General features: G+C 54.9%; 2 protein-coding genes across 4 annotated transcripts; one reads left to right on the top strand and one right to left on the bottom strand.

Moving 5' to 3' along the window:
* The first annotated feature begins 1,238 nt into the window (after positions 1-1,238).
* On the top strand, positions 1,239-4,602 carry Avpr2 (arginine vasopressin receptor 2). Of its 2 annotated transcripts, none has more exons than XM_027921660.3 (4): positions 1,239-1,267; positions 2,452-2,628; positions 3,024-3,908; positions 4,085-4,602. In XM_027921660.3, the coding sequence occupies exons 2-4, from the start codon at positions 2,604-2,606 to the stop codon at positions 4,288-4,290; spliced, it is 1,116 nt and encodes a 371-aa protein (XP_027777461.1). In that variant the 5' UTR covers positions 1,239-1,267; positions 2,452-2,603; the 3' UTR covers positions 4,291-4,602. The 2 variants fall into 2 exon arrangements, with proteins under 2 accessions (XP_027777461.1, XP_071462836.1); XM_071606735.1 differs by lacking the exon at positions 1,239-1,267 and adding an exon at positions 1,630-2,043.
* Positions 4,603-4,890: 288 nt separating this feature from the next.
* Arhgap4 (Rho GTPase activating protein 4) lies at positions 4,891-20,847 on the bottom strand. Of its 2 annotated transcripts, XM_027921659.3 has the most exons (21): positions 20,737-20,847; positions 16,878-17,085; positions 16,636-16,798; positions 16,347-16,409; positions 15,846-16,034; positions 14,706-14,834; positions 14,384-14,605; positions 10,515-10,616; positions 10,132-10,323; positions 9,956-10,040; positions 9,672-9,699; positions 9,365-9,467; positions 8,375-8,435; positions 8,180-8,257; positions 7,958-8,092; positions 7,753-7,858; positions 7,430-7,663; positions 7,280-7,353; positions 6,990-7,173; positions 6,132-6,231; positions 4,891-5,360 (listed from the first exon to the last, which is right to left on the bottom strand). In XM_027921659.3, exons 1-21 carry the CDS (start codon positions 20,801-20,803, stop codon positions 5,127-5,129), a joined length of 2,757 nt encoding a protein of 918 aa, XP_027777460.1. In that variant the 5' UTR covers positions 20,804-20,847; the 3' UTR covers positions 4,891-5,126. The 2 variants fall into 2 exon arrangements, with proteins under 2 accessions (XP_027777460.1, XP_071462835.1); XM_071606734.1 differs by lacking the exon at positions 8,180-8,257.
* Between the last annotated feature and the right edge of the window lie 614 nt (positions 20,848-21,461).

Raw genomic sequence — 21,461 nt, forward strand, 5'->3', positions numbered from 1 at the left:
TTGTGTACCTCCTTCCTTTGGGCACCTGGGTCTTGGTCCCAGGCTCTCCTGGCTTCCCTGCCTCCACTCCTCTCTACACGGGCCCCTGTTTCCTGAGCAGGTCTGGGTCTTTCCACCTCCATGTCCACAGTGGGGCCACTTGCAGTTTGGTGACTGAAGGAAGGGCTCTGATCTTGGGGAAGCAGTGGATAGTGAAGGACAGGCCACACTTCAGTCATTGAATTCCATACTTTGGAGAAGGGGAACAGGAAGCTGAGTGGTCACGTAGACACAGCTGGGCAGTGGCCTAGCAAGGACTTGAGCCTTGCTTTCTGTTATTAGGGGACCAAGGTCCTCAATTTCTTTGCCAGTTAAGAGGTGTCTGGATGATGAGGAGATTTGTCTCCTTGATACTTAATCTCCAGAGGCCAGTACGCAAGGGTGGGGGTGCTGATGGAGAGGTGCACATGAGGAAAGGAAGGAAGGACTTGGAGGTGGGGTATCAGCATTCTGCAACTGATTTGACAAGGGTTCCAAAAAACATAAATATGCATGTGGGATATGTGAGTGTGACTGTCATGTGTGTGTGTTCAGTGTGTACTGTGTGCCTTGTGTGGTATGTGTGTATGTGGGTGTGTGCACATGTGAGCTGCGTGGCATGTGTACACGTTTTGTGAATGTGTGGTGATCTACGGGTGGGGGTGAGTGCGTGTGCATCTTTGCCTATTTGCAAAGTGCACACCCCCACATGTCCTCTATCCGTTGAGGCTGGGTGGGGGGGAGCTGGAACACCACAACAGTCACCAGGCAGGAAGAGGAGGCCTTGGCTGTTGGCAAGGTCCCTGGACCAGGGCCTGGTCCATGTCTATGAGAGGCCAGTTTTGGTCTCCAGCTTTGCAGGTCATTGGAGAGGACAAACAGGAAAAAAAGGAGCCTGCCCTGGGCGGGTGGACAGGCTGTGGCCAGGGCTGGGCTGGGTAGGCTGACATCTGCAAAGAGTGGGAGCCATGAGCAGAGGGGAAGCTGATGAGCTGCAGGGGCCTGGCTACAGAGGAGGGGGGAAGGAGGGAGGATCCAAAGACCTTGGCATGGAAAGTCCCCTCTCAGACTTCTCCACATCAAAACCTGCACCCCAGTGGCTGTGGTGTATGCATGAATGTGCCTATGAATTCATGTGTGTATCTGTCAAACACTGTCTGGTGGGTGTGTGGATGTCATATATATGATTGTGTGTGTGTGAGTGTACGTGTGGAAGAGAGAAGAGAGAGAGGAAGCAAGAGGAACACAGGTAACAGCATGGAGATCCCATTGGAAGACCCCTCCTTCTACAGCAGGTAGCTAGCTGCAGGAAGTGGGTGGGGTTCCCTGGCTCCCACAGGCCCCTGGGGAGGAAGCTGGATATTGCAGGGGCACATTAAGCCTGGACTTGGCCCCTACCCCACCCCCTCCCTTCCTGTCCCTCCTCTTGAGCCAGCCCTAATTGACAAGGAGGGGACTGTGTATGCATGGGGGGGCACCCTGAGTGTAGTGGGAATTCCCTTGGCTTTTACTCCTTCCTCACTGGGGCCAAATAGGAACAGGAGCTGGCTTGGGAAAAAGGAGTGACGACCTGCCATCTCCGATCTCAGTTTACCCATTCAGGAGGTGAGGTGCTACACGGGTGATCCCTCACAGCACTACCAGACCAGAAGTTCCAGGAAGGGGGTCCTGTGGGGTGGGGGCGGGTGGGATGAATGGAGGTTGCCACTAGGCCAAGTGGGGGACTGGATGAGGCAGCCTCAGGGCCTTGAGGAGTGGGGGAAGGAGCCCTGGGGATGGATCTGGGAAGCCTGAGGGCAGGAAGGGAAACTGGAGGCCAGGAACCTACTTCCTGGTGAATGGGAGGAGGGAAGCGGGAGGCCAGGGGAGGCATGTGGGGGAGGAAAAGGGGGAGGAAGTCCTCTCCTGGGCTGGTCACTCCCAGAGGCTGGGTCTGGGCGGGGCAGGCGATGGAGAACAGATCTGAGCGCCTGGGCCACCTTCACGCTGCTGCCCAGCTGCCCAGGAGCCCGGGAGCCTGGCCAGGTAAGGGGTTGTGAAGGGGCCTGTGGCAGCATACCTAGTCCCTCCTGCCTAGCCTCTAGCCCTCAGATGGTAAACTCTCTAGGCCTGTGCCAGGGCAGGAGGATTTATGAATCTGCTTGGATGCCCACTCCCCAATCTAGGTCTCAGGGGCTGCCTGGGTGTATCCTGGGCTGTTTGTTCTGTGTGACTGCCTCACATGCACGCTCTCTCTCTCTCCCTCCCTCTTTCTCTGGGGGGAGTGCTGGGTACTGAACTCAGTGGTGCTCTACTACTGAGCTACATCCCCAGTCCCCAGCCTTTTTAACTTTTTTTTTTTTTTTTAAATTTTTGACTCAGGGTCTCACTAAGTGAGATGACAGACATGCATTTCAACACCTAGCTGACTGCCTCTCTTATCTTCCTGCCCAGGAGTGAGCACAGGCCAGACCCCTATCCCAGGCACCCACACACTGACAGGCATCGGCTACCCTGACACCTCTCTAAGGACTTCTGTACAGTTAACCCGGGCATCAGGGCTGGCCCCTCAAGTGGAGGCAGAGTTTGCCCCGTCTCCAAAGACCATGCTGCTGGCCTCCACCACCTCCGGTAAGGCTGGGCCCCTGCACACCCCCACAGGGATGAGTTGGGTGGCTTTGATAAAACCAAGAAGCCCCTCTTTCTAAAGAGCTCCTTTGCTCGTCTCTTTGGGGCAGGTGGGAAGAAATGCCTCAGGGGAGGAGGAGAGGGAGAGGAGGGCAGGTCATACATACTCCCTGGGCTGAGGCTGCCCTTCCCTTGGGACCACATGTGTACAACTCCCCACAGATGAGGCTTGCTTGGAGGAGTCCCCTCTGCTGGGAGCCAAAAAGTGGACAGTAGGGGAGGTCCAAGGTGCCAGCTGCCCAGGCCACCAGCTCTAGCATCTGGTGGAAATTTCCTTGGCCTGAGTTCCCTACATGGCACCCTTTCTAACTTGGCCCTTTCCTCCCACCCTTGCCCAGCTGTGCCTGGGCCCCTCTCTCCACTTAGCCCGCCAAGCAACGGCAGCCGGGAGGAGTCATTGGACACCAGGGACCCATTGCTAGCCCGGGCAGAACTGGCCCTACTTTCCACAGTCTTTGTGGCTGTGGCCTTGAGCAATGGCTTGGTACTGGGGGCCCTAGTACGACGTGGCCGGCGCGGCCGCTGGGCACCCATGCACGTCTTCATTGGCCACTTGTGCCTAGCAGACCTGGCTGTGGCTCTATTTCAAGTGCTGCCCCAGCTAGCCTGGGATGCCACCGACCGCTTCCGTGGGCCTGATGCCCTGTGTCGGGCCGTCAAGTACCTGCAGATGGTGGGCATGTATGCTTCCTCCTACATGATCCTGGCCATGACGCTAGACCGCCACCGCGCCATCTGCCGCCCCATGCTGGCATACCGCCATGGAGGTGGGGCTCGCTGGAACCGGCCAGTGCTGGTGGCCTGGGCCTTCTCACTTCTTCTCAGCCTGCCTCAGCTCTTCATCTTTGCCCAGCGTGATGTGGGAGATGGCAGCGGGGTCTTTGACTGCTGGGCCCGCTTTGCAGAGCCCTGGGGCCTTCGTGCCTATGTCACCTGGATTGCCCTGATGGTGTTTGTGGCACCTGCCCTGGGTATTGCTGCTTGCCAGGTTCTCATCTTCCGGGAGATTCATGCCAGTCTGGTGCCAGGGCCATCGGAAAGGGCTGGGGGGCGCCACAGAAGGCACCGGACAGGCAGTCCCAGAGAGGGAGCCCGGGTGTCAGCAGCCATGGCCAAGACTGTGAGGATGACACTGGTGATTGTGATCGTCTACGTGCTATGCTGGGCACCCTTCTTCCTTGTGCAGCTATGGGCAGCATGGGACCCAGAGGCACCTCTGGAAGGTAGGTGTAGCTGTGGCTAGGGCTCTGGGGGCTGCTTGAACTTGGTCCTCTACCCATACCCACACCCGACGGTGGGCCACAAGCATGTGCTTGTGCGCACTGGTAGCCTTTAGCAGGTACACAAGATCCCACCCCTCCCGGACCCCTGAGCCCCAACCTGGACTCTGCCTCCACAGGGCCCCCCTTCGTGCTGCTCATGTTGCTGGCCAGCCTCAACAGCTGTACCAACCCCTGGATCTATGCCTCCTTCAGCAGCAGCGTCTCCTCAGAGCTGCGCAGCTTGCTCTGCTGTGCTCGGGTGCAGGCCCCACCCAGCCTGGGGCCCCAAGACGAGTCCTGTGCCACTGCCAGCTCCTCCCTGGCCAAGGATACTTTCTCCTGAGGAGCCAGTGGGCACTTTCCTTCCAAAAGCTCCATGAAGCTCAGCTGCCTCTGGGGCTAGCTCTTCTAGGACTCACTGTATACAAAGAGGCTTTCAGGCTCCAAGACTGTGAGAGTCCCTTATGTTAGCTCCTTGTTCCAGGCATGGGGAGAGACTAGATAGGGCAGAGGATCCCAGGGCCTGGGGGTGGCAGGTGACCTGTGCCCTGGAAAGTGCCCTCCAGGTAACACAGAGGTCCCAGGGAGCCAAAGAGGAAGGAGCAGGGTGGGGCCAGTGTACCTTCCTGTCTGTACCTCTCTAGTCCTTCCCTAATAAAAGTTGGCTATTTTCCACATGGTGAGGGGGTCTTCTTGCATTAGGGTAACAGTGGATGTGGAGGCAGAAACAGACATACGAAGACCCTCAACACATGCATGGGTCTGGAACCCACAATGCAAGCAACCAAGCCTTCATAGGTACAGGTCCCCAGGAGATACAGCCCCCTGAATGGACAGCTCTGTGCCAGGGCACCCACAGCAGAAGCTATTCCTTGCCAGTGGAGGTGCTGGGGCTGGCCTTGTACCAACCTGCCCAGCCCCCAGAGACAGAGAGCTGGCTCCATCAAGGTATCAATGCACAGGTCTTTATGAATCACTGCCAACACCTGCCACCCAAAGCCAATGACGAGCCTTCCCAGCAAAGCCGCAGAGGGGCTTGCCCCCAGCCTCCTTCCCTGGCTGCCTCCCTAAGGGCCCTTAGCCAGGGATGAGAAGAAGCAAAGGACCTGGGGACAATGGTGGACTTGCTGGAAGCCACTTGGAGTAAGGCAGGACCTGCACTGGCTCCACCAGAGCATCTCAGTGTGGCTTGAGGGCTGAATCTGGGCCCTGGGGATGGGAGGCAGAGGGTGAAGCTGGGGCCCCAGACCCACGGGAGAAACCCTTGTTCCTGCCGAAGCGGCTACAGGCCAGAGGCTTTGGGCTTCGGGGCCCAGGGCTGGTGAAGGCAGGAGCTGCTGGCCCAAGGCCCTGGCGGACAGCAGCCTTCCCCAAGAGCTCCTTAAACACGGAGTCCATGTTCTGTGCCACAGCCTGGCAGAGAGGAAAGGAAGGGAAAGCATCCAGTGAGGGCTCCCCCAGAAAAGGCTCCCCGATTCCCAGCCTCTGCCTGACCCCTCCTACCCTGCCACTGGGCCCCTCCCCTCCCAGTGGGGCTCCCTGCCACCCCTCCTTCCCTGGCCTCCGCCACTCCACACTGGTTTCCCTTCTACCATTTTGAAGCCTAGGAGCTGGGTCACACCTGAGATGCCTGCATATTCCTGTACTGTCTCCTCCTTGGGCTCAGTGACTGTCCCCAGGGCTTCCCTGTGCACAGATGGTCACAGGGTCCATCTTTCAGAACAAGTGAACAGGGGTAGGTGTTCCCAAGGTTGTGCTGCTAGCCAGGACCCTTTCTGCCTCTCTATCCCTTTCATCTTCCCTGGTGTGCCAAACACCTTCCATGTCACTGTTTGTCACCTAGCCTGGCTCTAGATGCCAGCCTTGAAGCCTGTCCAAGAGCCTCTCGCATATGCCAGCTTAGATAGCTTATCCCTGCTGCATCCCTGTTCAAGAATGAGCCCCATGACCCAGTCAGGTCCAGGGTCTTCTGCCCCTCTCGTCCCTGCCTCTGGGCCTTTGTCCTTCCCATTCCCATCTCCATCCCCTTTGCCCTCCTGCCCCTTTCTGGGCTCTGTCTTGGGCTCTTGTCTGGCCAAAGAAAGCAGAGATGGAACCTCACCTCAGGAGGGAGGAGTTGGGTTCCTAAGGGGAGGCAGTGACCTTGCAGGAGAGGGGCTGCCCCACCTGCCACCTAGCTCTCACCTTATCCACCTCCACATGTCGCTCTGGGGAGGTTGGGACCAAGCAGTGTTGTTTGTGTCCAGAGGGGTCCACAGCCTCAGGTGGGGTACCCATCTCTGACCTGCAGGGCAAAGGGAGTAAGCCTAGTGGAGGGCCTGGGAAGTCCCCAAGCCAAGGTGGCAGTGGCTCCTCCCACCCTGGGCTGTGGCCAAGGAAAGGGGTGGATCCCAGTGCTCCCCAAGCTCCTCTAAAGTCTCTCTCTGTCAAAGCCAGTTGGACTTTGTTCTGTGCTTTTTAGTGACCCTCATCTGACAACTCCCCTGCTCCCAGGTAGCCAAAACTTGAGCCCAGCCCCCCTGGCCTGGCATGGTGAGGGCAGCCTCTGGCCACCATGTCTGCTGCCTTGGGCAAGCAGGACCCTCAGAAGGGTCTTGCTAAGGGCTGTCTTCTACTTTCTCACCAATGGGTAAACTCCAAGACCAGGAGGCCCTGGACCTACCACCTGCTTCTCAGCCCCGGGCAGGAAAGAGATGAGCCTGTATGAGTGCTCCTTCCTAGCTGGGGTCCCAGCCAAAAGTGGGCACAAATGTTCATGGTTAGGCCCAACCCAGATTTACAAAATTTGGCTCAGAGAAGAGAGAAGGCAGCAATCCAGCCTGTCCTAAGTTCCTGAGGCCTAGGAGCTGGGTCACGCCTGAGATGCCTGCATATTCCTGTACTGTCTCCTCAAGAACAAGTGTCTACTTCCTGAGAAAGCTGGGTGGAGAAGGTGTGGATACCCCTAGTTCAGGCCAGGCTGAGAGGGCAGCCTTGAGCACCAGGCCTAGGAGGGCCAAGGCTGAAATCATGGGACCCTTCCTGAAGCCACAGTTCACTCACCCCTCAGGCAGCGTGATGTACTTGTGGGGAATGAGTCCCCGCACACCAGCATGCTCCCCCCGCCACCAGTCACTTGAGGCCCGTGCATGCAGCCGCAGAACATCCCCTCGCTGAAACGTCAGCTCCTGGGCCGTGCGGCCTGTGTAGGCAAAGCAGGCCACGGCCTCCACAACCCCCTCCAGGTCTGGGGACAAGAGACAGTATGAGTGGGAATGAAGTGGGCGCCCAGAGTGGGGACAGGGTGGGGCCTCACTTCCTCACAGAGTAGAGAAGTGAGCTTCTCCACTCACCATCCTCTTGAGCGGAGGTCCCAGCTTCCAGCTCTGGCTCATTCTCCCCCACAAGGATCTCCAGCAAGGCATCCCTGAGGTTCAGAGCAGAGCAAGGCAGATGAGGGGGCTGTCCTCCACTGAACCCCCCAGGCAGCACCAAGAGCATACCCCAGGCAGCTGGCCGAAGGTGGCGCCATGCACTTCTCATAGACGGGGCCTGGCAGTGTGGCCAGGGCTGGGAAAACCTGTGCAGGCTGCAGGATGAGTGTCTGCACCAGCTGGTTCACCCGGCCCTGCAAGGCCACTGGGTCCTGTCCAGCAGGCACGGGCAGCAGCGTCGGCCCAAAGCACACAGCCAGGTTGTAGGGGTCCATCATGTTCTCATCGCTGTACTGGGCCAGGCTGGAGGGGACATGCAGGTCACAGGCAGGGAGCTCCATGTTGATGTCCCCTCCACCCCCACCCCCAGCTTGCTCCCCAGAGGCACTCACTGGTTGAGGAAGGTGAAAAGGTAGCGCAGAACCACCAGCACGGAGCCAGGCAGCCGGGCCAGCAGGCGGCTCACAGGCTCCACCCGCTCAGCCACAGCCTCCAGCTCTGTGGCCAAGGCCACCCCCAAAAGAGAGCTGAGTGAGTGGGGCCGCAGCCACTAGCAGGTGGCCCTCCCATCTGGCCACCCTCAGGCCCCGGCCTCACCTGCAGAAGCCAGCAGCTCATTGAACAGGTCTGGGGGGAAGAGTGGGGGCTCCAGGCTCCGGAAGTAGAGCTTCAGCACCCCGGCCACTGAGTCCAGGTCATGGGCAGTGCAGCCTTCTACCAGAGGGTCCTCTCCTGAGGAGGGACAGGAAACAGGGCACAGTGAGGAGGCCACCTGCACCTGCTGAGCCCCCACTGCCCCCCTGGCCTGCCTGTCCCCACCTCTCTCGAAGGCATCCCGGATCTCTGAGATCCGGGGCTGGGCACCTGATACTCGGAAGATGCCCTCATGCTGTAGACCTGTGGAGGACAAGGACCTGGTGGGCAGAGTCCCCTCCCAGCTTCAGGACTGTCGCCCTGTGCGTGAGGTTTCAGGTGCCGGGCGCCAGGCCGCAGGAGGGGCTGGGGTGTGCTTACCATTGAGGTTAATGAAGCGGATACAGCTCTCTACCACCAGGGGAACAGGCTGGCCTGAGCTCTGGGGACAGAGGGTATTACACTCAAGACCCACCTTGGCATTCCACCTTTCTGTCTCTCTCTATTAAGTTTGTTACAGTCACTACTAAGTGTCTGATATTTCTGATGCTATTTTAGGCAGTGCTTTGCATTTTATTTGCAAATTATTTGTTGCTGGAATGTCAAAATGCAATCAAAATCTGGACGTTGACCTTGAATCAAATAACACTGCACAACTCAAACTGGTTCATTTAAACAGTCTGATTCTTTTGAATTCTCTATGTATACAATCACATCATTGCGAATGATAGTGTTCCCTCTCTTTCTTCTTTTGTTTTTTGTTTTTTCTTTTTCTTCTGTACTAGGGATTGAACCCAAAGATGCTCTACCACTGAGCTCTAACCCCAACTTTTTTTATTTTTTGACACTGGGTCTCACTAAATTTCCCAGCTGGCCTCAAACTTGCCATCCTCCTGCCTGATCCTCCCAAGTCACTAGGATTCTAGTCATGCCCACAAGACTCAGCATGCTCTGTATCCACAAGCTCTTTCTTCTTTTGGGATCTCTCTTGCTTCCTCTATTTCACTATCAAGGAACCCCCCCATAGCCAAGGGGCCAACAGTGGGACCTGTGGGCATCCTACACTGATACCAGTCATGGGTGGGGGATCTGTCAACATCTCCTCCTTAAAAGTGCCGTAGTCCCAGGTTTCTGTATTCCTATGACTGTTGAGGACATTCACATCAAGCAGTAAAGGCCATGAGTGAGCCCAGCAGAGAGGCCTAGAAAAGGCCCACCCAGAAAGGGACAATTGACTTCCCCCAGGGAAGGTCAGGAATGGGGATGCAGGGATCAAGCAGCTGCTTGGCCACAAAGATGATCCAGAGTTGAAGAAAGACCAGCACAGACAGGCTTCCTTCAATCAGATGGAGCATGGGGCAAAGCAAGTACCTGGATAAACTTCTCCATGTCTCCTCCAAAGAGTCTCTGGTTATACTGGGAGGTAGGACGGGGGTGGCGGTTCTTCTGGAATTTTCTCTGTGTGTATTGACTCCTGTGGTGAATGGGAGTCGAGTAAGGGGCACAGGCATGGGGAATAGGTTGCTGCAGCCCAGCCCAACCAGACCCTGAAACTCCCAAGTTATTCCAGAAACCACTGAGACATTTAGGCCACAGGGGACTGGGCAACAGAGCTAGACCCCAAGGAGAGAGGCGATGGGGAACCTTAGAAGAAGCCAGCATCTCATGAAGGACTCACCAAGACATCTCCCGCTCCTCCTTGTCACCTGAGGAAAAGAAAATGCTGGTCTGCGTCTCAGACCAGGAAGTCTTGAATGAGCCCCAGAGAAAGGAGGCATGGCCTGAAGCTCACGTGCTCAAAGGGCCAGGGGTAGGAGAGAGGCCAGGACCCTTGTTGGGTTAGCTCCTCTGGGCAGGGAGTAATATGGGCTGGATGGGGGTCCAGACAGGGCAGAGGAGAGCAGGGGTGGCTCCTAGCCCAGGGGTAGGGAAGAACGGGCAGGGGCCTGCACCAGAGCCCACCTCGTTGTAAGGCCTCCTGCAGCTTCTCATGCTTGGCCTGAAGCTTGGCAAGGATGCTCCGTCCACTTAGATATTCCTGGAGCTTCTGGAAGCCCCAAGAAGAGCTCAGAGTTTAAGAACTGTCTCCATAACTGTACCCAGCCCTGCATGCCTCTCCCCTGCCCACCCAGCCCCACCGTCATATAGAAGGTCTCTGTCTCCTGTTGCTGTCCCCTTCTCCGGCCTGCCTGCCGAGTGCCTGGGTCTGAGCTGGTGGACTTGAGGGACTCGGTGGAAGGACTGGCCTGGAAAGAATCGAGCATGTCCCCATCATCTGATGCTACCACCTCCAGCAGAGCCTGCAGTGTCGCCTTCAATGTCTTGTTCACCTGAGGCGGGGACAGTACCAGGACAGTAAGAAGTCAGGGAGAATAAGCTGAAGGACAGGAAGTCCAAGTTAGCAGGAAGGACAGATGAAGAACACTGCCAGTCGGGAGGTTGGTGACAGAGCAGCTGACCCCACAAGAGGACTCTAGAGTCTCCAGACCCCTGTAACCACCCAGGACTGAGCCACTCATACCTCCTCTGTCTCAATGGTCTGTCGGTCCAGGCGACTCTGGATATTCTGGGCTCTGGGCAGAATTTCGTCCCGCAGCTCCATCTCAACCCGGATCTCAGCTACCTGCAGAGGGCAGTGCCAGAGGCTGAGGGCTGAGCCTGGGGACGAAGCTCAGGAGTAGCAGTAGGAACAGGCAGCAGGTGCCAGGATCTCTAGGGCCTAGGAGAACCAGGCACACTTCTGCTGCCTGGTGGCTGACTATGGGACCAGCAGCCCTTGACACTTAAACTGAAGAATGTTGAGGTATCTCCCCCAAGATAAAGGAATGCATCCATCCACACCAAGACTTGTCTACAAAGGTCTGTGGCAACATTGTTCATAATAGTCCAAAGCTGGAAACAATGCAAGCTTCTATCAACTGGCAAATGAAAAAAAGGGATATCATTCAGCCACAATAAAGAATGAAGCTGGGTGCAGTGGTGCATGCCTGTAATCTCAGTGGCTTGGAAGGCTGAGGCAGGAGGATCGTGAGTTCAAAGCCAGCCTCAGCGACTTAGGTGCTAAGCAACTCAGTGAGAGCCTGTCTCTAAATAATTTTTTTAAAAAGTGCTGGGGATGTGGCTCAGTGGTAAAACACCCCTGGGTTCAATCCCCAGTATCAAAAAAAAAAAAAGGGGCTGGGGATGTGGCTCAAGTGGTAGTGCGCTCGCCTGGCATGCATGCAGCCCGGGTTCGATCCTCAGCACCACGTACAAATAAAGATGTTGTGTCCGCCGAAAACTAAAAAATAATAAATATTAAAATCTCTCTCTCTCTTGCAAAAAAAAAGAAAGAATAAAGTATTGATCTGTGCTACAACCATTATCTGAGTGAAAGAAGCCAGACAAAAAGGGCCACATATCATATAAATATATTTACTAAGAACGTCTGGGCAGGCAAATCCAGAGAGACAAGAAGCACATTAGGGGGTGCTAGGGGTGGGGCCCAGGTGGGGAGTGACTGTACAGGTAAGATTTCTGTTTGGGTGATGAAATTGTTGTAGAATTAGATGGTAAAGATAGCTGTGCAGTCTGTGAAGACACACTTTGAATGACTAAATGTTACACCTCAATTAGCTGCTGTTTAAAACTAAGGGTAGTGAGGAGGGCTGGGGCCTGAGACAGAAGGAGAAGACCCAGCCAGATCTCTCCTGGGGAAAAGAGAGGACAGAAAAATCACTCACTGTAATTGGACAGCATAAGAGCAGCCTGCTTCCTGGGCATGTGGGGGGATAGGAGGAGAAAGCTTTAGGAAGTGAGGAATTCCCTTGAAAGGGAAGTGGAACACATGCTTTGCACACACAAGGCCCTGGGTCCAACCCCCCAAAACCCTTTAGAAACACATAAAATAAACATGTAAGCATCTAGAAAAGTCTGGCGGGAGGAGAACTGGAACTTGTTTAATGGTACCAAAGTTTCAGTGTGTGAAGATGAGCAGGTCTGGAAATGGATGGTGGTGATGATGGTTACACTACACTGTGGACATGCTCGATGCCACTGACCTGTGTACATAAAGAATGGTTGATATGGTGGTGGAATGAGATGGACATCATTACCCTAAGTACATGTCATATGAAGACATGAATGGTGTGACTCTACTTTGTGTACAACCAGAGACATGAAAAGTTGTGCTCTATATGTATAATATGAATTGTAATGCATTCTACTGTCATATATAACAGATTAGAATGAAAAATAAAATAAGATAAAGGTAAAATAAAAGGGGCTGGGCTTGTGGCTCAGTGGTAGAGCACTTGCCTTGCATATGTGAGGCACTTGATTCTCAGCCCCACATAAATAAATAAATTAATTAATTAATTTAAAAAAATTTTTTACAAAAGGTAAAAAAAATGGTTGATATGATAAAATTTGATCTTGTGGATATTTTACCACAACTTTTTTGTGGTACTAGGGATTGAAACCAGGGGTGCCCTACCACTAAGTTGTACCTTTTACTTTTATTCTCCTAGTACTATGGATTGAACCCAGAAGTGTTTTACCACTGAACTACATTCCCAACACCACCCCTCTTGTTTTTGAGACAGGATCTCACTAAGTTGCCCAAGCTGGCTTCCAACTTGTGATCCTCCTGCCTCAGCCTCCTGAGTTTCTGACTGTATAGGTGTGCACCATCACACCCAGCAGCCACAATTAAAAAAAAGTCTACTTAGGTCCTAGGAAACATTGACATTGGCTCCTTCCCCAAACCCACACAATTAGCAGAAAACTAGTAGACATTTCCTCTCTGGACTCAGGGACACTAATCACAGCTGATGAGGATGGATGAAACTGCACCCTGATGACATAGTGAAGACACAAATAAGCCCACCCTGGAATTCCATGTGGCAAACAAGATAAAAGCAAGGACTTTGTCCATGCCAGAAAATCTCCCTCAGTGCTTGCCGACATAAGTGACTGCTGCTTCCTCACAATAGCAGCCATATCCTCCTTTTACTGCCTCCTTCCTGATAAAATTTATCAAGTCACTAGATCACGTAGTTAGCCCTGCTCTCTGACAGCACTCAATGCACAGCCAAGTGCTGCTTCCTCAGAGGCTTCCCAAGTCCCTTAACGCATGCCCCAATGCCACTGGTCCTTTCCACACCTCTCCCTGAGATGCCTACCCCCTGATTTTCCATGGAGTAAGTGTCCTCACAGGAAGAAGCAAAAAGCCCAAAGTGGCCACTACAGGGGTGTTCCTGGTGGGCTTTGGCTGGGAGAATGCAGCTACATCTGGGTTCCTTCAAGTGAGGTCCCCAGAGCACAGTGGCCAGAAAAGCTCCTGCTCAGGGAAATTGGCCAGTCCAGGAAAAAAAGTCCACAGATCCCCACTACTTGGGGATTTCCCACAACAAAATGAGTCCTTATCCAGTCACCAGAGGGGAACAATCACTATTGACAAGCTCTGCTCACACATGTGAAATATGGGCTCTAGCCCTCAGTTCCTCCTCTTACTATGAACTGACAGTTAAGAATGGCCGGGTATCTGTAGGAAGCTGTAAAATGGAAGACAAAGACCAAAGCAAGCTTTTTAAAAAAACTTCAAGAAAACAGAGGAAATCCAGGGAACAGAGAATAATGTTGAGAAAACATTAATAACCAGTTTACAGACATTCAAGAAGATAACATATCTACAAAATAAGAATAAAGCATTATTTTACACTGAGTGCAGTGACAAATGCCTGTAATTCCAGTGACTCTGGAGGCTGAGGTAGGAGGATCAAACGTTCAAGGTCAGCCTCAATAACTTAGCAAGACTCTGTCTCAAAATAAAAATAAATAGAGCTGGGGATGTGGCTCAAGTGGTAGCATGCTCGCTTGGCATGCGCGGGGCTCTGGGTTCGATCCTCAGCACCACATAAAAATAAAATAAAGATGTTGTGTCCCCCATAAACTAAAAAATAAATATTAAAAAATTCAAAATAAAAATAAAAAGGGCTGGGAATGTTGCTGGGTTCAATCCCTAGTATCCCCAAAAAAATTTTTATGAAAATTTTTCTACATACAGAGTAATGGAAAGCTACCTAGCACCCAGTGGCAAAGTTAAAATGCCTTCGCCCAAGGGGTGTGCATTGGTTTGTGGGTGCCCCCTGAGTAAGGTGCTTAATGTACCCTGAGGCCATGGAACAAGGAATTGAGCCATCAGGACCAGGTGGTGCTGGGGATTGAACCCAGGGCCTTGTGCATGCAAGGCAAGCACTCTACCAACTGAGCTGTATCCCCAGCCCAAGCTTCCATTCTTTGGCAAAGTGCAAATCCTGCAACTGGCCTCTGTTAAAATGAAGACCAGAGAACACAAAGCCCTTTGAAACCATACTTGGGGCATTAATGGCAGGGTCACATGAGCCTCACCTCATCACCCTCATGTGGCTGGTAGTCAAAACGCAGTGGGGGACAGAAAGCCATTGAGTGCACCTCAAGCACCTTGGCTTTGTCCCCTGAAGGATCCAGGGCCTCCAGAGCTTCTTCCAGGCTGCCCAGGCCCTGCATCTGGGAGGCTTGGGTGCGGCTCTCTGCAGCTGTGTAGCTCCGGAGCACCTGTCCCAGGGCCAAGTGGAAGCCTGTATCACAGCACTGTGGAGAAGCAAGCGGACACTCAGGTGGGCCTAGAGCCATGGCCCTTGAGCCCCAGTGTATGGGACTCCTCCCACCCATGCACCTGCCCAGGACTCACATCCATGAGGTCCAAGACATCATGCAAGTAGTAGTTGCTGACGGCGGCATTGACACTGGCTAGGCTGAGCAGGTACTCATTGCGTGCCTTGGTGCACTTGAGTTTGTGTTCCAAGAACTTGGCCTGACGCTGCTCAAGACAATGGGGTACACAGGGGTGATGCATTCCCTAGCCCACCCCCATCTCCAGTCTTCCATATAGCCCCCTTGACTCCCCTCCCATTGTGTCCCATGGGCAAGTCCCTTAGCAAGTTGTCTTTCCCTCCTTACCTTGCAACACCTTAACCCTCAGGGATCAGTGCTTGGACCCACCAACCCTGGGGTGCCCAGCTGAGCCTGACTTGACTTCCCAGTTCTTTACCAGCTACTTCTAGTCCATCCCACTAGCCCTCTGTGAATCTACCTGTCACCTCTATTTAGGCCCTGACCTGCTTCACTGTCATTTCTCACAGCCAAGGGGGAGGACAACACACCAGATACCTAATAAATAAAAGGCCCAAACATTCACCCTCCATAATGGAGGTGGGAGGACCTGGAGGATACACAGGAAATTCCACTTGGACCCAACAGGGGGACTGAAAAGAGGAAAAGGCACATACTGTGTAGAAGGGACTAGACCAGTACACTCAGTCCCAGCCAGCATGGGGCCTCCTTCCTGGCATTTCACACCCTCCCCATTCTCTCTTTGAGATCACCTCGAATGTCCTTTCTCCTTGCACGTCACTTTATCACTCATCCTGAGTCTTTTTACCCCTCTGACATCTCATGGGATGGCTGGGAGGAGAGATCCCCAGGCCTGGCAACACCAAAGTTCTCTGTACTCTGGCAGGGATGTGGAGGCGGGGGCAGCTTGGAGCATGGGGGAACTGCATTGGGCTGTCCTGGGTCCTGAGACTGTCCTTCCCCCTCTGTGTCTCAGGCCCATGGATCTTTCTGTGTGTGATCCCTACGGCTTTGTCCTGCCACTTCTGCCCCTAGCTTGGGGAACCCTTCAGAACCAGGGACAGGTGACTGGGCCAGAATCCATCCTTTACAGGAGGTAAGAGTCTTGCTGGAGGCCTGCAGCTCCCCCTCCCCCCAGCAGATCCCAGGAAGAGCCAAAGGCTTGCAGGGATGAAGGCCAGGAACCCTCCAGGCCCACCTTCTCCACCAGCTTTCCCCCCTTCTTGAGGGAGCTCTTGCGGAGTGGCCCTGTCTCAGAGGTGGTGCTGGTGGTGGTGGCAGCAGGGGCACTCCGGCCTGCCCGCTTCTCCTCTTGCCGCTCAGCTTCCCGGAGCTTCGCCTCGGCATTCATGCTGTCTACATGATACACCTGGTACGTCTTCTTGGCCTGCAGGGAGGCCCCAGGCAAGGCAGCCCTGCTGAAGGGCCTGGCCACAGCCAGCTCCTTCCCCATCCCAGCCCATCTGGGACTTGGACCTGGGATCTGGGCAGTTCCACATGAGCACTTAGTCTAACCACCCTATCCCCAGAGCTGAGAAGGGGCCTTGCCCATAGTCCCCCAAATTCAAGTCTCCCCTGGGCACCACATTCTCCTTTAGCCTGATTTGGGGAGATGTGACAGCTTGGGGGTGTTCTCGCCTCCAACTGGTGTCTCTCCCTGGGCCACTGGGGTGGACCTCGCCCCTGCCCCATCCTTTACCGTCTGCAGCTCTGAGACCACTTCCAGCAGCTCATCCTGCAGCTGTTGCACCAAGTCCTTGCTCTATAGGTGGAGGGGGGAGTAACCATAGCACCCACCACAGTCCTGGATGAACCACCCCAGCTCAGCTGGGCACAAACCTGTCTTGAGACACAGGTCCCCTCTGCCCAATACCCACCAGGCCTCCTGTGCTTCCAGCCACAGTGCCACCAGATCAAGCCCCCACAGGCTGCCCCTGCTAGATCCTGATGGCCCCCATACCTCACATAGCCCAGGGCAAGAACCCTACCTTCCTGACAATGCGCCCCACATCCTCTGCGATGTGACTCAGACGCTGAGCCAGAGGCCCAGCCAGCACCTCGCTGAGGGCCGCACTGTCCCGGCTCTGCTGCCGTGTTTGCTGCAGCAACACAGCCCAGCAATGCAAGGAGGACAGTAGGGCTGGCTCCTTCCTGGGGGTAGAGAAGCACTCAGACCAGGGTGCCTGGCCCCAGGGTCCTGTTATGGCATCTCGTCCAGTGCAGCACCTACCGGAAGCTTTGCTGCTCCCGGCTGTTGCCTCCCAGGCGGCCTCCTCGGCTGGCAAAGCGTTCGGCCAGCTTGTCCAGGCCTCGGGAGTACTCCAGCTCCACCTCGGCGCGCCGTCGCATGAACTCGGCCAGCTCCTGCAGCAGCTCTCGCCGCAGCTCGCCCTGCAGCTCCAGGCAGCGCAGCTGCTCACTCAGCTGCCAGCGCATCTCTGCAGGGGACCATGGCTCAGGCCTGGCCAGCAAGTGTGGCCACCTCATCTACCCAGAAGCTCCTGCATGCCCGGGCTAGGCTAAGACTAAAGCTGAGAGGAGGGAAGAGGCAGCCCTGCAGAAAGAAGCTGGGCTCAAGGAAGCCTCCCGTGGGCAGGGAGCTCTGTGCTAATAACGTGTGTCCCAGCAAGAGGGGAGAGCCATGCAAAGGCCCAGGGGTGAAGGCAAGCGTGGCAGCTCCGGGAAGGTTGAAGCCATCTATGACTGGCAGAATACAGGGCCACTTCAGCTCCGTCTTGCCCCATTGCCAGCCAGGCGCCTTTCAATTTGGCTTCTTATCCCTGTTTGGTTGCTGGAAAGCCCCCAATGGTTTCCCCTGCCACTTCCTTCCCCTCAGGCACCCAGGATTCCGGCGCTGCAGCTTCTCTTGAACAGATACATGGAGCTGCTCAGGGGTGAGACCGCTGTGGCACTCTGCCAAGCCTCCAATGAACTCATGGCCTCAGTGGCCAGGGAGCCCTGTCCTTGAGCCCCAGGGGAAAAGGCAGTCTCATAGCGAATGGTTAGCTGATCCAGGCTGATAAGTGATGGGACAGATCCTACTCTGGATCACCCACTCCAGGGCTTCTCCCCGCCCCTGCAAAGAGGAGAACCACACCCGGAGGGCCCCCTTGCTGGCCTCCTGACAGCTTATCGCTGGCTCAATTGGGCAATGCAGCTTCCCCCACACAGACAGAAAGCTTAAGCAACTCACTGGCTGCACTTCTGCCCCCACGGAATGTACAGGTGGACATTAGGGATCCTGAGCAAAAAAAGTCACTGTCTTGGCTGCCATTGCACCAGTGTCTGTTCGTGCTCCCAGGGGCAGGACACTAATTCATCTCTTCACTCAGCAGAATGTGATTTCCCACCCATTCTGTGGCAGACACATCTTAGATACAATGGTGAAGAGGACTGACTGAGTGCCAGCCCTCCTGGAGCTGGGATTAGAGCAGGGGGACAGAGAGCAAAGGACACATTCATCCTAGAATGTCCAGGAACAACAGGTGATGAGAAGAAAAACACACAAGGCAAGGTCAGAGGGCAAGTCTGAGAAGCAGGAGTGGGGGTGGGGTGGGCAGATTCCCAGAGCCCATGGTCCAGGGAGGATTTCCAGCTGGACCTGAGGGAGAGGGGAGTTTCATTTTTAGGGCCCTCTCTGGCCGCCATGTGGAGCCTAGCTGGTAGCTACTGCACTAGCCCAGGCAAAAAATGGCAGGCTTCAAGTGGCTGTCCAACAAGACTCCACTATTAACAGGTTGGTACAGGTGGGTTTCTGTGCTTCTAGTGACTTCCCAGGGCCTGTGGAGCAAGCGGCCTTGGTGGGTTTCACCTGCCCAGGCATCTTTATCTCCTCCAATTTCCTCTTGCAGAATGTCCCATCCCAGTCCTCAGCCCCCAGGTTTGGGCAGGATCAACCTCTCTCTCCCTGGAGCCCCAGAATCAACTGCATGTGTCACTACCCCTCAGTCCTTCACACCACTCCCACTGGCCTGGCTTGGGGAAGGGCCCAGGGGTCATAACCCTGACCATTTATTTCACTGAAATTACTGAGCAGGAGCACTCTCTTTCTACCAAGGGGTCAAGCTGGGCAAGTGGAAGCCTGGAGTGGGGAGGAGTTCCCAACAGTGAAGCCAGTACAGAATAGGCCAGAGCTCACAGCATGATGCCATGTAATTTAGTGGCAATGGTTAAGGAACCTCCTGCTTAACCATCTCAGCCAACCTCCATGGCTGATGTGCGCTATGTAGGCACTAATGCCATGAGCTCAACCGGGAGAGTTTTCATTTAATCAGGATAACATTTTTGAATAGAAGTAAGTTTAATTGCATTCCAAGCAAGGTTTTCAATGACCCAGCTGGCCTCGTCTTCCCTCTAGCACCTGTCCTGCCCTCTGGGAGGACTATGTTCCCTGGGGACCTATCACAACTGAACAGTGCTGAATGGACCAGCCGACCACAGCACTGCATTTATTCTTTGCTGCCACCAGCAAAAACTGATCGGAGAATCGCACCCTATCAGGATCCAGACATGCAAACTGGCTGGTGTCAAGTAGCCACAAATGGCAAGCCAACTGCATCTGAAGTCCACAAGAGTACAAGGAGCTGGTGCCTAGCCCCCAGCCTCTAGGCTGTGCTATCAGAGCCTGCAGCTTGCAGGTCAGAGGACCTTGTCCTGACCTTCCCGCAAGCAAGGTCTGGCCCCATCCCATCCCCTTTTGCTATAGTTATTATCATACTTGAAAATAATTGTGCACTGGCTTGTTTACTATTTGTCTCCTCTACTGGACCCATGAAACATATGCAGGCAGGGACTGGTTCTTTCTTGTACAGCATCATATTCCTAGTGTCTGACTCAAAACAGATGTATACAAAACATCTGGCAAAAGGAGGGACTGAATCCAGAATCACATATGTTTGAAATACAAAGCTGAGCCTGGGCCCCATCAGCACTTCCTGTAAGCAAGGCCTTCGCTCTCACTTCTGCTGACAAGAGAAGTAGAAGAAAAGATGGCCTCCCAAACCACGGTTATGCTGACCTTTCAGAATTTAGGGTGTCAACACAGGGACCCTGTCTGTCTACCATGGTTGGAAGGACTTGGGGGGGAGAGTCTGGCTCAAAACTCCACTTTTTCAGTGTGTATAACTGACCCATATTGAAGAGTATTCAAAGTTCTTCAGTTTCATGACATTTTGAGGGAACAGGATGAGGATTACTGAGAGGTGGTGAAGGCTCACCCACTCAGAAATCACCTCAAGCTGATGCTAGACACCAGGTGGCCTCTCCCAGAGTGGAAGGACTAGGGCACACATTGGTATATACTGCTTGCATTGAATAATTATACTGGAACCACCACAATCAGGTTGGAAGACACTTCAAGGGTCATTCAATCTACCTCTTGAGAGCTACTGTGCTGTGTGCCCATGGAAAGTCACAGTACCTCTCAGGGCTGTTACCACAATAGGTAAACTGGGGTGACAGAGAGTGATATGAGGATCTGGCACTGGAAAGCAGCAGGGAACTGCTGGCCCTTACATGCTGCCTTCTTTCCTTTGCAAGAACCACCATGCCCTGAATTAATAGAAACTGTCTCTGAGAGTTTGCAAAGCTGATTTGCATGTGATTTGCACAGAGTGTTTATCAGAAGAGGTTTCATTTGTAAAACCAGCCCTGTTGACTCTCCCAAGCCAAGATTCACAGCACCAGCCTGACCCAGAGGCAGCTGTCCCCACCTGGGCTCACTCGATGCCAAAGGGAGGCAAAAGTGTTGGGACCTGGGATGGTGTTAGGGAGACTTGACCACCAACCCAACCAAGCTACTCACGTGACGCTCTTACCCGCAGCACCTTCCAGCAGTCAAGGTGGCCAGAAACACTCTAGCGGGGATGCCACCTTTCCAGTCTCCCCTCCCTCGGGTCACCAGGGTTTTCACTGCTCCCTGGGTGAGGCGCAGGGAGACCCATTTCGGGCAGACAGACTGAAGGCAGGACACTGGCGGGCGCTCGGGGCGAAGGGACCCACTACGCGGGCAGGAGCTCGGGCTCCCTCCGCCTCTCTCCTGAGGACGCTTCGGGCTCCACCACGAACTGGGGGGTCTCCGCCCCTCTCACCTTTCACTTGCGCCTCGTACTCGGCCTGCAGCCCCCGCTCCCGCCGAAGCTTCCCGTGCGCCGCCATGGCGGCTGGGCGGCCGCGCCGTCGAGCCCGCTGCTCCCACGCGGCGGCAAGCGGCCGGGCGCTGGGACCTGGGGCGCCACCGCCAGCACCCTGCGCCAGCCCCGCCCCGCCCCGCCCCCTGCGCGGTCCCCGGCGGGGCGGGGCGGGGCGCTCCTGGCCGGACTTTGCGCCGGGGGCTCCCTCCCTCTGAGCTCGCGCCCCGCCGCCGCCAAGCAGCTACCAGATGCCAAGCAAACTGGCACCCCCTGCCGTCCCCGCCCCCCAAAGGCAGTCTTTGGTCGCCACTGGCCCTCAACAGCAGTGGACAGTACACCATAGCTGCTCTGGGCTGGGTCTCCCCCTGAGTTGCCTGTTCCCCCAGCCTCCCTGGACATCCCTTGAAGTCCTTCCCCTTCTAAGTCCCAACCCAGAGAGAGGCTTAAGGAGCTTGGAAAACTGGAGTGGGAAGTTCTGCAGCCAGCCTTAGGCCTTCCTTCCCTCCAGGCAGGTCCCTTGCTGGGGGAGGGAGCAGGGTTCAATTATGGTTCCCCTTCTGCTCAACCCCATAGGGAGGAACAACCCTCATTTCCCCATAGGTGGTTACCACTTCCTGCTGCCGGAAGACACTCTCCTGCCTCCTTTCCCCAGCAGCTTGCACCTGCCCTGACCAAGGCCTGGC

Source organism: Marmota flaviventris, chromosome X (genome assembly GCF_047511675.1).
Source record: "Marmota flaviventris isolate mMarFla1 chromosome X, mMarFla1.hap1, whole genome shotgun sequence".
NCBI lineage: Eukaryota > Metazoa > Chordata > Mammalia > Rodentia > Sciuridae > Marmota > Marmota flaviventris.

Coding starts and splice junctions, on each gene's coding strand:
- Avpr2 (XM_071606735.1), top strand. CDS start 1,857: ATGGGAGGAGGGAAGCGGGAGGCCAGGGGAGGCATGTGGGGGAGGAAA. Junction 2,629..3,023: donor GCTGGCCTCCACCACCTCCG/GTAAGGCTGGGC, acceptor ACCCTTGCCCAG/CTGTGCCTGGGCCCCTCTCT. Junction 3,909..4,084: donor CCCAGAGGCACCTCTGGAAG/GTAGGTGTAGCT, acceptor CTGCCTCCACAG/GGCCCCCCTTCGTGCTGCTC.
- Arhgap4 (XM_027921659.3), bottom strand. CDS start 20,803: ATGGCGGCGCACGGGAAGCTTCGGCGGGAGCGGGGGCTGCAGGCCGAG. Junction 9,700..9,955: donor GCAGGAGGCCTTACAACGAG/GTGGGCTCTGGT, acceptor TCTTTTCCTCAG/GTGACAAGGAGGAGCGGGAG. Junction 5,361..6,131: donor GACATGTGGAGGTGGATAAG/GTGAGAGCTAGG, acceptor CCTCTCTGCCAG/GCTGTGGCACAGAACATGGA.